Here is a 15,650-nt window from a genome sequence, read left to right as displayed (position 1 = left end):
ATTGTCTGTCCAAATAACTTAGACACCCGGTTTTTAGGATATATTTCGAACAGTTTTTACTTTGGCAAAAAGTCATGAAAGAAAATTTGCTAAACACGGTCAGACCTAATAGAAATTATTAGTAAAGCGATGGAAAAATATTCTTCCTTGTCTACTTTTATTCAATTTTGACCGATTTACAGCAAGATATCTGGGTCCAGCCGAATATTCCTAATGACTTGAAACTTTTGATGGGATAATCTATTTACAGTAAGGGGTGTTTGAACATTGTAATCATGCATATTGATCAGTGATGCCACCCTTTTTCTTTGATCCTTTTACTAATTCACAATAATGGCGGTCTACCGCGAGAGGTCGTCTCACACGCATAACAAATACACTACGATCAAATAGGTTGATGACATTATTTGATTGAATGGACTGCACTGTGCCATGATTTCGGTGAAGGACACTGGTTCAAATCCTTTGTTTGGAGCCAATCAATAATTTCAGTTGGTGCATTATAACAAATGATAGGGCAAGTTACTATGCGTCTGGAGTGTATTGTGAATTATACTCCTCACCAATAACATCAGAACATTCATAGGGCATACAATTTGTATTTTCTTGGAATTGGGCCAAGCCAAAAGCATGCACAGGAACAAGATTCAAATACAGCGCAGAATTGTTGTAATTGGTTGAGGGACAGCTGGGATCACTGAGTTAATACACTAAGAATAAATATGCCAATTAGAAACACTGTCTGCATTTTATGAACTGAATTATATTTTCATTTTTATAAAATGTTTTTGGTGAGGAGTATAATTAATTTACTATTCATCCATTCACTATTCAAAATCACAATACCTACAAATCTGTATAATGAGACCTTCCAAAATAGTGGTACCCAACTTCTACCGGATTATTTTTAAAGTGTTGAGAAAAACCTTCCAATTTCAATAGAATTTCTGGTAAACTCTCACTCAATGCTTTGGAAATACAAAAATCCTGTTAGGTCTCAGCGAATGTTAACACTTTTCTTTCATGACTTTCTTTGAAAGTGGATATTTTTTCAAATAAGTAATAAAAACTGGGTGTCTAAGTTAATTGGACAGACAATAAATAACCCTGTTGAGAAGTGTCCAATTTCATCAAAGAGATTGGAAATTTTAAATAGCCGACTGCGTAACACTATGGTAAGTCAGCTATGTTGGATTGTCACATAGAGGAGTCCAAAATAGTGCACCTCTGGTAGTTATCATCAAAAACCCAAAATCATACAATATTAATTGATTCTTCCAGCTTGACAGTTACAAAGGTTTGTGTGCCCTGGTTGAAGGTGTACAGAGAGTGCCACAGATTTGGGATACCTTTTTATCGATTTTGCTTTATTGGTGAATATCAATGTGTTCAATTGGGCGCATTTGGACAAGAATGCCCATAAAAGAACCAAATTTGGGTGCTTTTTGTGAAATATAGGTATACAGATGGGTTGTAAAAACAGTAAAAGGTAGGTGTAGAGAAAGTCAGCATCCCAAAGTCTGCATGACACATCCCTGTACAAAATTTCTCGAAGAACTCCCTTGGGTACCCAGGTTTGCACCTGTGTAGTACTTAGTGCTCACAATGCAATATGTGCAGAATACAAAGAAGTACAGTTTTTCAGGCACATTAAGAAATAATCCACAGGTAGACTCACATACTACTACTGACTATTTATCAACAAAGTCCCTGTGCATTGTATGCTGTAAATTCTCGCATATTCATGAGGGCCAATCATTCGATTGTGCCATATCTAACAATCACACCAGCGTTGTCTGCCTTCACATATACGCGACAGAGCGTTGCGTGTCCTTGTGTTTACGCAAAAGACCGTAAAAATATGCGTTACATGCGTAGCAGTTTCACCTGTTGCATTTCATGGAACAATCGGCCCTCATTATCGGGTGATGCTGAGACTTTGACTGTTTGGAGTTTGTCTGTTATCTCTTTCGTCCATAGGTAGACTATTCTACATTGCCTCCATAAGCGACACGCAAACATGGCTCTATTTAAAATCCATACTGTTTACATCATCCTACTGGGTTGCCATGGCGCCCATTTTTGTACTGTTTCCGGTGTGATGGTACTTGCAGTGATGCATGCTGGGACTGGTTGTGAATCTTCTAATGTCATCTGTGCAACCATCATGCCAGCTTTGATGCATGTGTCGGAATCGTAGCCTTGTAGGATGGAATGTATGATTCCCGCACTTAAACTGTGTATAAATAATACAACAATGTGTTACTTTGTGAAGTCCACTTAGGATACAGGGTGTATCAAAATGATTGGTACCAACGACTTTTCATTTTTGGCGAACTTTTTTACTATTATTTGTACAAGTGTGGGATTAATTATTTAAATATTTGAAATTATAGTAGTTTTATCTTCTCTAAGAATTTTAGATCATAAAGATAGCACATTCTGTTCAGAAGTTACATGATTCTAAAGGAAAGTAGGTGTTTTTACACTTTTCATCGTTACGCTGGATCAGGAGCGCACCATTTTCAAAGCTCTATTTTGCTGCAAGTACCTTGTGAAAATGATATGTTGAAAATCACGGAAATGTTTTATTTTTTTCCTTGCCTATTTCTTCATTCATAATATATATAAATGTGCTAATCAATATTTATTGGTTGAGAGTAATATTATTGACTGAATAATTTAGGTGGGGTGAAAGAAGATTGTGTGTCAATACCTTCTACATGTAGGGTGGTAATTTAAATTGCAGTATAAGCTGTTTGAGATTACTAAGTAGATGGTGTGGCAGAATGGCTATAGACTGTAGACAGTGTATGTTAGACCTGGTAAAAGTTATTGGAATGGCTCCATAGTATTATACACTTCAGCATGCATTCATAGTTGAGAATTACTGGTTGACACGAAGCTATGGAGAAGTGCAGAGAAGATTTAGAAGACAGTTTCCAAGAGCAAGGAGTGTCCCATGCAAACATGCTATAACTTGCAAAATTTGATATGGGCAGTTACAGAATGGATCCATCCTGTGTTAAATTCCTTCAAGATAGGGCTTCACCTCCCATTGCTAGAGTCGTAAGGCAGGGACTATCTTTCTAAAAGCATGTGTAAAGCAATTTTATGTTATGTAGACTGACATGACTGAGGTGAGATATTAAAGAGTGGTATGCAATAAATAGTTCAAGCAGTGAACCTATTCATCTTGAGTTGTGTAAGTACAACCATGATTATGTCGATCTTCGTTTAAATGACAATAGCTCCCGAGTGGTAATTTTGAGGTCTGGGGTTCAAACCCTGCTGAGTCACGATTAAATCACAGTTTCTTGGGCTTGCATCACTTATTTCTGATTCTCGCATATATTAATTGTTGCTACTTCCGCTCAGACGATCCAGTTTCCCGCTGCTATCCAACCCAACATCAGTTGGCATCGCAGGCCACCAACTTCCACAAAGTTGTGAGAACTTGGTTTAATCTTTTACCTTCTCGATATATAAATTGTGTATCGCATTGTATTATACCCTTGCCAGGGTGACGCATACAGGCTGCCTCAAAATACCTAAAAAGGCAGTATTTGGGATCTTACCAGTCTCCAGCTCCCGAGACGCTGGTGATTTTCCTGTCCGGATCTACATTGCCTATTGGGTAATGTACAGCTGATGTCATACCAAGCAATTCTTCATCCTGGGGGAAAATGAAAACATTTTAATATCTTCCCTCTGGCAAAACTAGAATCCACAGCTGAGATTTGTCTACAGCCAAGAATTCTCCGCATTGCGAAAAATCACGGAATTCGGAGGTAAAGCGGAAAACCCATTTCTGAGAAAAAATAAAAAATAAGCAAAAATGACCTAGAAAAAAACCCAAAAAATACAATTGAAAAGAAATAAATAAAATACTAAATGAAATGGGTCTTCAAAATTCATCAAAATAAAGTAAAATCCGTCAGATTATTCTTGGATTGTTTGCAAATAATTTCAAAATGCCACCGGAACCAAAGCGAAGTGCAAAGTTGGGAGGACAGATTGAAGGGCGACTACAGTAAAGGTAAGATTCTTGTGAAATTTTATTATGTCAGAAATGTGCTAAAATTACAAAGCGGAGAAAAGCGGAATTTAGCATTTGTAAAGCAGAAAATTCTTGCCTTTAGATTTGTCTATTCAGGTTGAAATCCTTACACCTCCTATATGGAAGACATGACCTTAACCCAAACACTACCATGTACTACAAAATACTACATGATATATGCACTGCGCATGCGTGCAACCCACATGATGTGATGACGCAATCATCCTAAGTGATATATAGGCATGGTTTCGTTGGCCGGGCCAGCAAAAGACCTGTGGCTACCAGTCTTAGTGCTTAGCATGCGAGGGGACTGTGTTCGAATCCTGATGGAAGTAAACAACTTCTTTGTTTGCTTCTTCTCTTTATTCCTTCCTTCTTTCCCTTCCAGTCGCCAAAAAGCCATTGGGGCATAAGCGTTAATCTGCAAGCGGCGTGTGAATTTTAAATGGGGTTATGGGTGACTCAATTTGAAATCTACACCCCGTCTGTGGAACATTAATGTCATGTCTTCCATAGGAGCTGTCTGGATTTTAACTGGAATAGCCCATTATTTGGGCTGTGGTTCTCAGTGGAATAATGGGTATGGGATGTGCATCACAGAAGGGTAGCGATTTCAGGATCTAAAAATATAAATTGTTGTATACTATAGCTGTTACTCTGCCTGCAACTGTAGTCTTTTCTTTCTATTTTTCTTTATTCTTTATTTCTTAAGGCATTAAAATACATAAAAATTACCTATGATAAGAATAACAACAATAATAGTAAAGAAATAGTTGCTATACAGGAAAAATTGCCCTGTGTGTAACTTCATCTTTGTAGAGGGGTTATTTAAAAAAATCTCTCCAAGTTTCCTCATGGCTGGTAACACATGTTTTGTTATTTGATCATTATCATGTATTATTGTTTATAAATATGCTGAATAAACTCATATGCACTGGTCATTGACTTAATGGACAATTGGTCACACATGATACCCCTTTGTTACTGACCAATGGCCCCCTAATTCCTACATACATACCTCTCGATTTGTTTTCCCACATATTAATTTGTCCTCTGGTTCCGTATTTCGGACAATTAACGCTCCATTTTCTCCCAAAGTGATCACTAAGCAGTCTATATGTTGCAGCAGTATCCGTGACAACTGAAGGCACTCGCGGAGTTGATCTGTAAATGAGGTTTCATCTGTGGTGCACAAATATACAAATATGTTAACCCCATGGGCACTATTGCCTTTCTTACTGTACCCTTGATTGGTTAATTACACGATATAATTATATGAGTAACCAATCAAAATAGAGCTTTTAGATCTCTTAGTGCTTTATCCCCTTCAGCCCTACTGACTATTCTTACCATATCTCTGATTGGCTAAATATATGACATAGTCCTCTTTGTAACCAATCAGAGTAGTTCTTACAGGCTGATAATTCGGCAGGTAGTGCCTAGGGTTAATGGTTATCAGTCTCTCCCGGCACTCACAGCAGTAACACATGGATGTGTTACTGGTGCAAGTGACATGTTTAGATGATGTACCTGCTGCAGTGACATCTGAACAGTCTCTGCAATTCACACCTATTGGAGCTAAATAACAATATGTATCATATCAGTAAGTGACTGTTGTGTGTCTGGATGAAGAGAATAGGTCTGAATAGGTATTTGCCCAAGTAAACATAGGACACTGACCAAGGTCAGATGGAAGTGTGGTTTGTAAAGTGTTGAAATCAGTCATAATTGGGTGTTATAATGCTCCTCTTTGGGGGTCTATTACATCATTTAGAAATCAAATGATTGTAATTGTATCTGGATAATCTGTTATCTTGGTACTTTAAAATCATGTTTACATAGTTAATTTCTTTGCGACTCTCATTTCTGTAGGTGCGACAGTCAATTGAAAAGAGGAAGTTATGGCCAATATTTTACAAGTGTTACTTGGTAGGGTAACACTCTTGGCAGCCATGTTTTTAAAATGGTTTTAGATGTTACAGCATGCAGTAACATTGCATAATGTGACCTCAAATTGACCTCATTTGAAGGGTGCCGCCAAGATATGGACTGGTGTGTGTTACTTGTAGCAGTAACAAAAGTGTGTTACCATGGTTACTGCTGTAAGTGCTGGGAGAGACTGGTTATGGCAGTTGCCACTGGTGCACGAAGTCATGTCTGGAAGACACATTTATTCCCAGAAAAATGCACAAAATTTTCCTCCAAATGTCAAAAATTTGAGTTCCCCTACTATTTTAAGGCATGTACATGTAAGAGGTCCCAGGTTCAATCCCCTCTCCCTCAAAATTTTTCTTTACCTACAGTCAGGACAAATTATCACAGAAAATCCACTACTTTGTGTCAAATTTGCTCCATTTTAGGACACAACTGTCCCATTTTGGCACCAAAATTGCCCTACTTTGGGCCAAATTTGCTAATTCAGGCCAAAATCACCCAATTTCAAGAAAGGTTTACAATGTTGCCTCCTGCCAATTTCACTTTACCCCCCCCTCAGAAATAAAATCCCTGTACATGTACTGTTATTGCAAATTAGACACAGTTCCTCTACTTATATTTTCCGCAACTTTTCATAATTATGTTTTTGTGTGAGCTTTTGGGAGATTGATGCATGTATAATGGATTCTCTTACAATTAGGCCTAAAAATTCTTTTCTTTGACTGGCGTGAGCTCACCGACCCTAAAAGTAGGCCTGACCCTAGACTTTTATTTTCTTTTTGCCAAAAAAAAATTTGAATTAAATTTCAAAAAAAGGAAGCAAAAAACTTCCAAGGCCTACAGCCTCCAATTTACAGCTTCAAAAGTTAAAAAAAATCCCAACCTACATGTACCTACACTAATTTTTTTATTGTTACACCAATGAAACAATTTTTGTTTAGGCCTTAGTGCTGGGCTAACACATATTTTTCCATAATTCGATTTGCCTACAAGTTTTGTGCAGTCATCAAGTAGTTTCAAATATATTCAATACCCCAATTAGTATTCTTGGTTGCCACCACAAAATGGCGGCAAGTCTTGATTCAATTTTCTATTTCTGTCCATGATTTCAACCATCCATCTCTATTCACAACTTACAATCAAAGTTGACAGTTTCCTCTCCTTCTAGACTACCATACATCATGCGTAGTTCATTGAGATTTGGTGAGACGTATGTCAAAGATTTCCACGCGTCTGACTGGAATGGCTTCTTGGCCTTCATTTGACATGTGGGCTCATACCAAACTAGAAAACAAAATTAGGTAAAATGCTGAATCATTAGCTCAGACTTTAAATTATTACTAGAATTAACAACTGCAACCACCACCACCACCACCAATTGAAATGGGAGAAATGCTTTGTGGGAAAATATCTTCCCTGCTTATGTGGGACATGGTTTTCTTGACATATCCTACATTCTTGAAGTATCCTAGTGCATTTCATGTGCAGGCCGTAGCGGGAATGAACTAACAAGGATTATGTCTATGATGGATTAATGATACTGTTCAGCATTCATACAAACTAATGGTGACTGTACTATACTACTCTGTCAAGATGGATTTATGTTACAGTTCAGCCTTCATACTTACCTGGGACATGGTTTTCTTTACATATCCTACACACATATTCAATGGTCTCTGTTGGAATGTTACCATCCATGCAAACTAAAGGTGACTGCGCTATACTACTCTCCCAAGTTGAAACCTGTAGAAAAGGTAAACAAATTAGTCAGTTCACCACTTAACCCGTTGAGCACTACCTGCCGATCTAACATTGTCTCTGATTGGTCAATTACATGATATCTTCATTTTAATCACCAATCAGAATGGAGCTTTGCAAATAATTCACCCCAATATTTTTGTGTGGTGAAATTATTCTAAAAGATTGGTCCAATTGATAATGAAAACTTCTTTTTGACCAATCAGCAGGTAGTTCCTCCACACTCACTGACCACATGCTATTTATTGTCTGAAAAGAATCCGGTCATTCCAGGGTCACATCATGCTACACGAATAGCTTGGTCAATCTTTATTTTTTATGAAATTTCAATTAATTTGTTAAAATTTGCGAACATATAACATCTTGGTTAGGGTGTGGCAAAAAACACTTTTCTTCTCAGGTTGACTTGGAACTCTCAGAGAATTTTACTAGGGTAGATACTACTATTGTGCTGAAATATCAGTAAGATTGGAGCATGTTTCACCCAGGCAGTAGATTTTCACAAAACCCCTACTTATTTGCTATTTCTTACTGTATCTTGTATCTGAATGCCTACTTTTCCCAGATTGTTTCTACTGATTTCTATAGAGTTATACAGTAAGAAATAGCAAAAAAGTAGGGATTTTGTGAAAATCTACTGCCTGGGTGAAACATGCTTCGATCTTACTGCTATTTCAGCACAGTAGTAGCATGTACCCCAGTAAAATTCCCAGAGACTTCGAAGTCGATCCGAGAGAAAAAGTCACCAGGCAACTTTTGTGGTAAAATTTGAGCATAAATATCCATGTCTCCAATACCATCTTTCTTATTGGTTCAATATACGATCTAGCCTTCTTTACAACCAATCAAAATAGTTCTTAGAGGCTGATAATTGAGCCAGTAGTTCAAAGCCATGACCAGGCAACTTACCATTTGAGGTGTGATTTGATCATTAATATCCATGTCTCCAATACCAAATAATAGTTCCCCTTGGTTGTCTAATACTGCACAATATGTCCCTGTGTTGTAGTCTGATAAAGTACTGATTGCTGATTGGTCCTATAATATAAAATTCACACAAACCGAGGAATTAGTGCAAGGAATCCCCATCTGCATAATTGCATTCTGTATTTGTACACAACCCAGCGGTTTCCAAACTTTTTACAAGCGACCTAATTTGTACTGGACTTATTTACCACGACCCATTACTACACCGTTAGTCAGCGAGATTGAGCACCGGGTCCTGAGTGGAATCAAGTAGTGAAGGTGATAAATTATTCCATTCTGGTATCGTACAAGGGAAATGGCTGAATTTGTGGGAGTTAGAGGATGATCATGACGCAAGATTTTGCAGCATGAAACTGGCGAGTGTGGGTGGCTGGTTGTCTTTTTATGTATACCATTTTTCACCCTGATGTGGCAGTGACATCAACACACATTTCATTGGGCGAAGCCTTAAATCAGTAGCGTTTGCTCAAAATGCTGGCGCACACACACTTAAAGGTGCCGCATAGATGCACGAGCGAAACCGTTGTCTCAACATGTCTGCCACATCAGACTGAAAAATGGTATAGTTTGGAATAGGAACAGACATGTTTGGTCAGTTCAATTTTTAAAAATAATTTTCAGTTTGTTCCCTTATTGGGCTATTCCAACTGAAATCCATAAGCCCCCTGTGGAAGATATTACCTTAATCTTCCACACAGAAAAAATAAATTACAAATGGGGTTACCTGAATGGGTGACTTCATTTGAAATCTACACCCCCTGTGTGGGAGATTAAGGTCATGTATTCAATAGGGGGTGTATGGATTTTAAGTGGAATAGTACAATCTTACACTGACTTTTGCTGTTCTTGATTTATACTTTAAAAATACTGCCAAATAAGTAGTCTGTAAACAAGTCTTTCCTCTGGTTTAACTTACCATGTTCTTACAATAAGTAAGTAATGCCTGTGCATGTTCATCATTACCAACTGCTGAAATGAACAAGGGCCTTGAGCCAAGTCTACTTAAACAATCTGAAAAGCAATACATTGAAAGGAATGTTATGTTTATCTATTTTTAAATGCTTTGATTTGCATTATACATTTGTGACGTGTCATGTCAAAAGAGACACTTTTGGGCAGGTTATCAATTTTGAGGTTTTTACGTATCTTAAATAAAGAGATATTTTGCTCCACAATGCCGTTTTCCCCAATGAAAGCGGACATTCCTAAGCGAAGATATTGAGTTTGTAAGTTATGGTATTATAAAATTGGAAATTGAGATATCGGCCTTTAAAAATATTATTGACAAGGTTGAGAGTAGGAATTACCTTGAAAAATGTCTCAAAAAATACAAGATGCCAGTTATATTCCAGTCTGAAACTATCAGACAATATTTTAAACATTAATAACATCGCAAATTTGCAACAAACCCAAATTGTGAAAAATTTCCCCCGGGCAGATTTTTGGCTATTTTTCTCTATTTACGATCCTGCCCAAAAAAGATCTCCTTTTGACATGACACGTCACATTTGCTTAATTTTTCACTGGATCAATACATTTGTATGAAATGCTAATGCATACACAAATACAATTCACATGTATAACAAGCCCACACACACTCACCCCGACCCCCACCCCAGATACCACACACCCAACAGATACACACCATCCTGTACCAGCAATTGTGGACCTTGTATAATTGTCCCATTAAAAAATGAGGCCATTTCAACATACCGATGATCAAAAAGGCAAGGCGTATTACTTGTATACCTGTGCATACAAAATACACCTACCAACAGTGGTCTGCATTTCTAATTAGGGATTCAATCATGTTTCACCGTTGTTCATCACCGATTAACAACGAAGCGTCCGCGTCATCTGCATTGTTTACTGCGTGAGGGCAGCTAAAGCTGCCCGAGTGAAGTAAACCATGCAGACGCGCCGAACGCGAGTTAAAATCAGCGATGAACAACGGTGAAACATATGATTGAATTCCTTTCAACAACAAAACCAAGCTAAAGATCTTCTAATTTACAGGATTCTTTCATTCGGAATATATCCGTTTGTCATTGCCACTTAACCTTACAAGAAGATCGATGATTTCTCTGTTGATATCAGCAATAAAACTAAGAATAAAGCGATAATGTTTAGCTGAATAGCTGTTACTTTTTAAAGAAAGTGTTTATGCATAAGTTCCAGGCATGACGAATTTTACGCGCTCATGTGTCACGTAACCTTGCGTTCGTGTATACGCTACTGGAAAAGTGTGGATTCATCACGGATTAACAACGCTTGGCTCCTGTACAAAGGAATAGGAAGAGTTGTTGAATGCATAATAATAGTGGTTGTATCTCTACAATGGGATGTGATGTAAAAGAGGGGACTTTGCTGTGGCAAAGTGCTTTTCCAGATATAGATTAAAAAAAGCCAAGACAAAATAAGGAAAAATGAAAATTTGGGATGCTTTCTCACTTATAGAATATGTGGTATTTATTTTAAAGCTGATGAAACTGATGAACTCAAAATTGACTTTACCTGCGAAGTGCTGCATCACATTTGGCATGGAATTGCATGGACATACTGCAAAGGTCTACATACCTGCTATATTTCTGCCCACTCCCCCATATGCCACCTGAAGAGACCCTTGGTACGTTCTGCCAGTATGCTGAAAAAAATGGGGTTTATAATTAAATATATTACACATCTACCCACTTCTATCATCAAGTAATCAAGAAAGAACAGATGATTAATTGTCTTTTCAACTGATTGAGTGTCCCAGGTTTAAGCAGAAAACAAACAAACAAACCTGTCACATCAAAAAGATGCTCAATCCTACATGTTAGGCCAAGTAAAAAGGTTATTTGTTTCTCGTCCCAACTTTTTTGAAAAAGGAGGATGAGGGCACTAGTTTTTTTATTGCCTTTTCCAAAACAACAGTTTTCCCCCAAAGATGATAATTCTAGTGTCTTTTTGGCAAGACTTGTCAAGCAAAATGAGTCTGATGTCGATCAAAATCAAAATTCGGTTTTCAAATTCAGTACATGAGCCATTCTCAGAACTTTATTTTACTGAAAACACCATCATAATTAGACTTACAGTTTCAGAGATATTGCCATTTTGGTGTTGCTCAGAACAAAAACGAAAATACAAAGGAAGTTGAATACAATTATTGGCTATATCTCAAAATCAATATTCCTGACATCCGACTCATTTTGCTTGATCACATCACATATGTGCTCCGCCATATGTTTTTACATGTTCATTACACAGGATATGACCTATTCAAACAAGAGTACAACTTGCTGTACACTTTCATCAAGAAAATCAATTGAAATTTTGTGTTTTGTTTGTTTTGAAAAAAAAAAAAACCTTTTTTGATGCGGCAGCAAAAAACGATGCGGGTGGGGACGAGAATTTTTTATTTTTTTTACTTGGCCTTACTTCTTTCATGAGATACAGCTCTATCACCACACTTATTGTTATCATTACGTTTTGTTACCTGGAGAGATTTGATCATGTCTCACCTCCTTTTTCAACCAAAATGAGGGTAATAACTCTAGTAGTGAGGGATCAACATTTAACCACAAATCACCTCAGGCAAAACTCACTTCATGGGAACTAAATACCACACAAGGTCATTTTTATGTAACTCATTGACCGAATTTGTGTTATATATTGCCTCTAGCTATAATGACATAATTGTGATCTGTTCCACTCATTGACAGATATGAACCTCAGGAGGGAATTCAATTTTTGATCAATTCTCTCCAGGTAATGAAATGTAATGTTATTATTATTATTATTATACTTACCATAATGTTATCTTGGTTGACAGATGCTAAAAGATCAACAATACTGGCTCCAATAACCACTGGTCGCCCACCTGGTTCATGACCTTTGACCTCTGGAAATGTTCTATTATTACAATTATTATTTTGATTTGAACTTTGACCTTTACATCTCCTGAGATCTGCAAGTTCTTTGGCTATTTGACTGCCAATTAGAGCATTGTTACGTATCAATGCTTCATCTGTTGCAAGAATGTTAAGGATTCTCTCATATATATTCATTTATACTTACTGGGGGAGGGTATACTCAGCAGGGTTGTTTGATTTAAATCACAACAATTTAAATCACTGATTTAAGGGAACTGGAATGAGCGTTTTGACAGTATTTTTTGTGGGACATGAGAGCACATCAGACCTATCGAATTGCATTCTGAATACAAAGAATGTCTTTCTGATATCAAATAGAAAAAAAAAATCAAATTTTATGAAATTCACAATATAATACAAATTTTATGACAAATTATTAAAATTTGATATTTTTCACATTTTGGAGATATAACAGTCCTCAAAGTAAATTTTTATAAATTTAATGATATAGTCTTAAAGTGTATGTAGCTGGGAGGAAAAGCCGACGATCAATTGAAAATTTTGACCTTTAATATTGAAGATATGGATTTTTTCCCCAAAAAGACCTAATTTTTTTTGATGTTTTGAGAAAAAAAATCCATATCTTCAATACGAAAGGTCAAAAATTCAATTGATCGTCGGCTTTTCATCCCACCTATATACACTTTAGGTAGAAATCATCAGATTTATAAAGTTTACTTGAGTACTGTTAAATATCAAAAATATCAATTTTAATGATTTGCCATAAAATGTGTATTACATTGCAATTTCAAAAATCAAAATTATTTGATATCAGAAGGCCATTCTTCGTATTCAGAATGCAATTCGATATGTCTGATGTGCTCTAATGTCCCACAATAAATACTGTCCAAACGTTCATACCCCTTCCCTTAAATCGCGATTTAAATCACTTGATTTTTTTTTAAATCACTGATTTAAATCAACTTTTTTCAGTTTTTATCATTTTTGATCAATGTAAGTTAATTTCTTTCTTAAATTGACTGTTTTACTTCATTCCTAATGTTTCCACATCTTTTGGATACAATTAAAATACCTCTATGATGTCACTTCATCTATTGCTGAAAATTCATCTTCAAGGTGCAGAATTCAACAGGTTTTTCCCCATGATTTTACCAAATTTTTTCTTTGAAATTTTCACGTTCCAAAACATGTTTTGATTTTTTTGTAAATACTTGCCACTGGTACTCTTTTGACTTTATCATGGGGTATAGCAGTTCTTGGAATAAAAAAAAATCGATTTAAATCAAAAAAATCCGATTTAAATAAAAAAAAAATCAACAACCCTGGTACTCCGTACAAATCACCATATGGAGACGTGCCACAAACATGGGTAGCATTTTCCGCCTTTTGGTTTATCAATTACCCCCTTTTTAGGCCAATTTTGGTATATGGATGGGTTCTGTTTCCAAAATTTTCTTTTTTTTTGGAAAATAGCCCAATTTTGTACCTCAATCTAGCCAAAATGTTTGAAGTTTCACCAACATTTTTGGGAAAATTTATAAAAACTTTGACTTTTTGTATACCGATGGGTCCAATTTTCTTGAGCACCCCCGGGTACTTACTGCCAACCATATCCACCCCAAATGCATTTTAAAGTGATTGTAAGACACCATGTCAAACCAGCAGCATGGAGTTGCTTGTTCTCATACATAAGAAACAGCAATTTAAAATAGCAACTCTTCCCTGCCGTTTATCTTACTCAAGTCCAGCGGCATACTGATCAAATTCAAATTCAAGGACTTCCAAGGACTCTGAAGGACCGTGGGAACCCTGTCGGGGGGGGGGGGGGCAGGGATTTTAAAATCGTTCAGCTGACTGACTCCCATACCATAACAAATGCATGTGAAAATTTGCTATTTTAAACCTAAATGGTCCAAATTAGGTTAATTTTTGTCTGACACATTGCTAAAGGAAGATGCATATCACATATTGTGATTAATTTTGTCTCAGAATATTGAGTATGGGGAAATTTGTCCCGCAGTCAGTATGCAACTGCCCAAGTCCCCCTAAACCTATTGAAATTGTCATATACCGATAGTTGTTCACTAATTTAATGGCACTTCCCAGTGGTACTGGTTGTGCTACAACACACACCGACATCGCCTGGCTACTAATTACTTGGTACAGCAGAGATACTAAAATAAATACCCGGGATCGATACACGTGAATGTGCTATGCACGATTTTGATATTCAGATGAAAATATTTGGATACCGGGGTAGAAAATGATGAATATCTCCCGTAAATGATTTTGTCTAAAGAAGCCAGATGTGGTTCCTTGCACTTGAATATACGTGTTGAACAGATATGATAGTCGTTAGCTTGCGTCTTGAGAAAGAAGCTTGCCTATTGAACTCAAAAACTGACAATAATTCTGATTATATATGTGCCGAACTATATAGCGCAGTGTATAGGCCAATCGTGGAGGTAGTCTAAAAGCAGTGACCTATGGCGTACCATGCTCACTACACACAGCGAGGTCAGTCACCGGGCTATTGCATACCTGCCAACATTGTAAAAATAAAAATCTGTACAGGGTGCGCGCGAAGCACACGCTCACCCGTAACGGCACATGCTTGCCAACCTTTGGAACTAAGGTTGGTGTCTAATTAGAGTGAAGCGAGAAGCAAAACAAATTTTTTTTTTTTTTTTTTTTAAATTAAAATTTTTTCTTCTAATTTTTAAAAAAAATTTCAAAGTAGAACCACTGGAACTATTCTGAAGTGCTAAGATCATTCACAGGTAATTTGAAAAAAATTTGAAAAAAAAATTACAAAAAAATTACAGTTTGTTATCCTTAATATGTAAACCATTAACTAGTGTTTACCTCCTCATGTATCACATATTATAGATGCATTGGTTTTCCATGCATTTATAATATGTGCTACATGAAGAGGTAAATATTGGTTAATGGTTTGCATATTAAAAATAACAAACTGTAATTTGTTTGTAACTTTTTCCAATTTTTTTAAAAATTAACTGTGAATGATCCTTATG

The 15,650-nt window shown here is 36.6% G+C and overlaps 1 protein-coding gene across 1 annotated transcript in view; it reads right to left on the bottom strand.

Moving 5' to 3' along the window:
* Positions 1–347: 347 nt before the first annotated feature.
* LOC140162557 (uncharacterized) overlaps positions 348–15,650 on the bottom strand; it is a 29,709-nt gene continuing 14,406 nt past the window's right edge. Inside the window, exons 10-18 of the mRNA XM_072185813.1 lie at positions 12,532–12,749; positions 11,318–11,384; positions 9,657–9,751; positions 8,663–8,791; positions 7,624–7,738; positions 7,133–7,279; positions 5,079–5,242; positions 3,579–3,676; positions 348–2,236 (exon numbers count right to left, since the gene is read on the bottom strand). Coding sequence (XP_072041914.1) covers positions 2,047–2,236; positions 3,579–3,676; positions 5,079–5,242; positions 7,133–7,279; positions 7,624–7,738; positions 8,663–8,791; positions 9,657–9,751; positions 11,318–11,384; positions 12,532–12,749 — 1,223 coding nt within the window. The 3' untranslated portion in view covers positions 348–2,046. The remainder of the gene's footprint in view (positions 2,237–3,578; positions 3,677–5,078; positions 5,243–7,132; positions 7,280–7,623; positions 7,739–8,662; positions 8,792–9,656; positions 9,752–11,317; positions 11,385–12,531; positions 12,750–15,650) is intronic.

This window comes from Amphiura filiformis, chromosome 10 (genome assembly GCF_039555335.1).
Source record: "Amphiura filiformis chromosome 10, Afil_fr2py, whole genome shotgun sequence".
NCBI classification, from domain to species: domain Eukaryota; kingdom Metazoa; phylum Echinodermata; class Ophiuroidea; order Amphilepidida; family Amphiuridae; genus Amphiura; species Amphiura filiformis.
The sequence above is the reverse complement of the archived record's forward strand: the minus strand, read 5'-3'. Positions and strand labels throughout refer to the sequence as shown.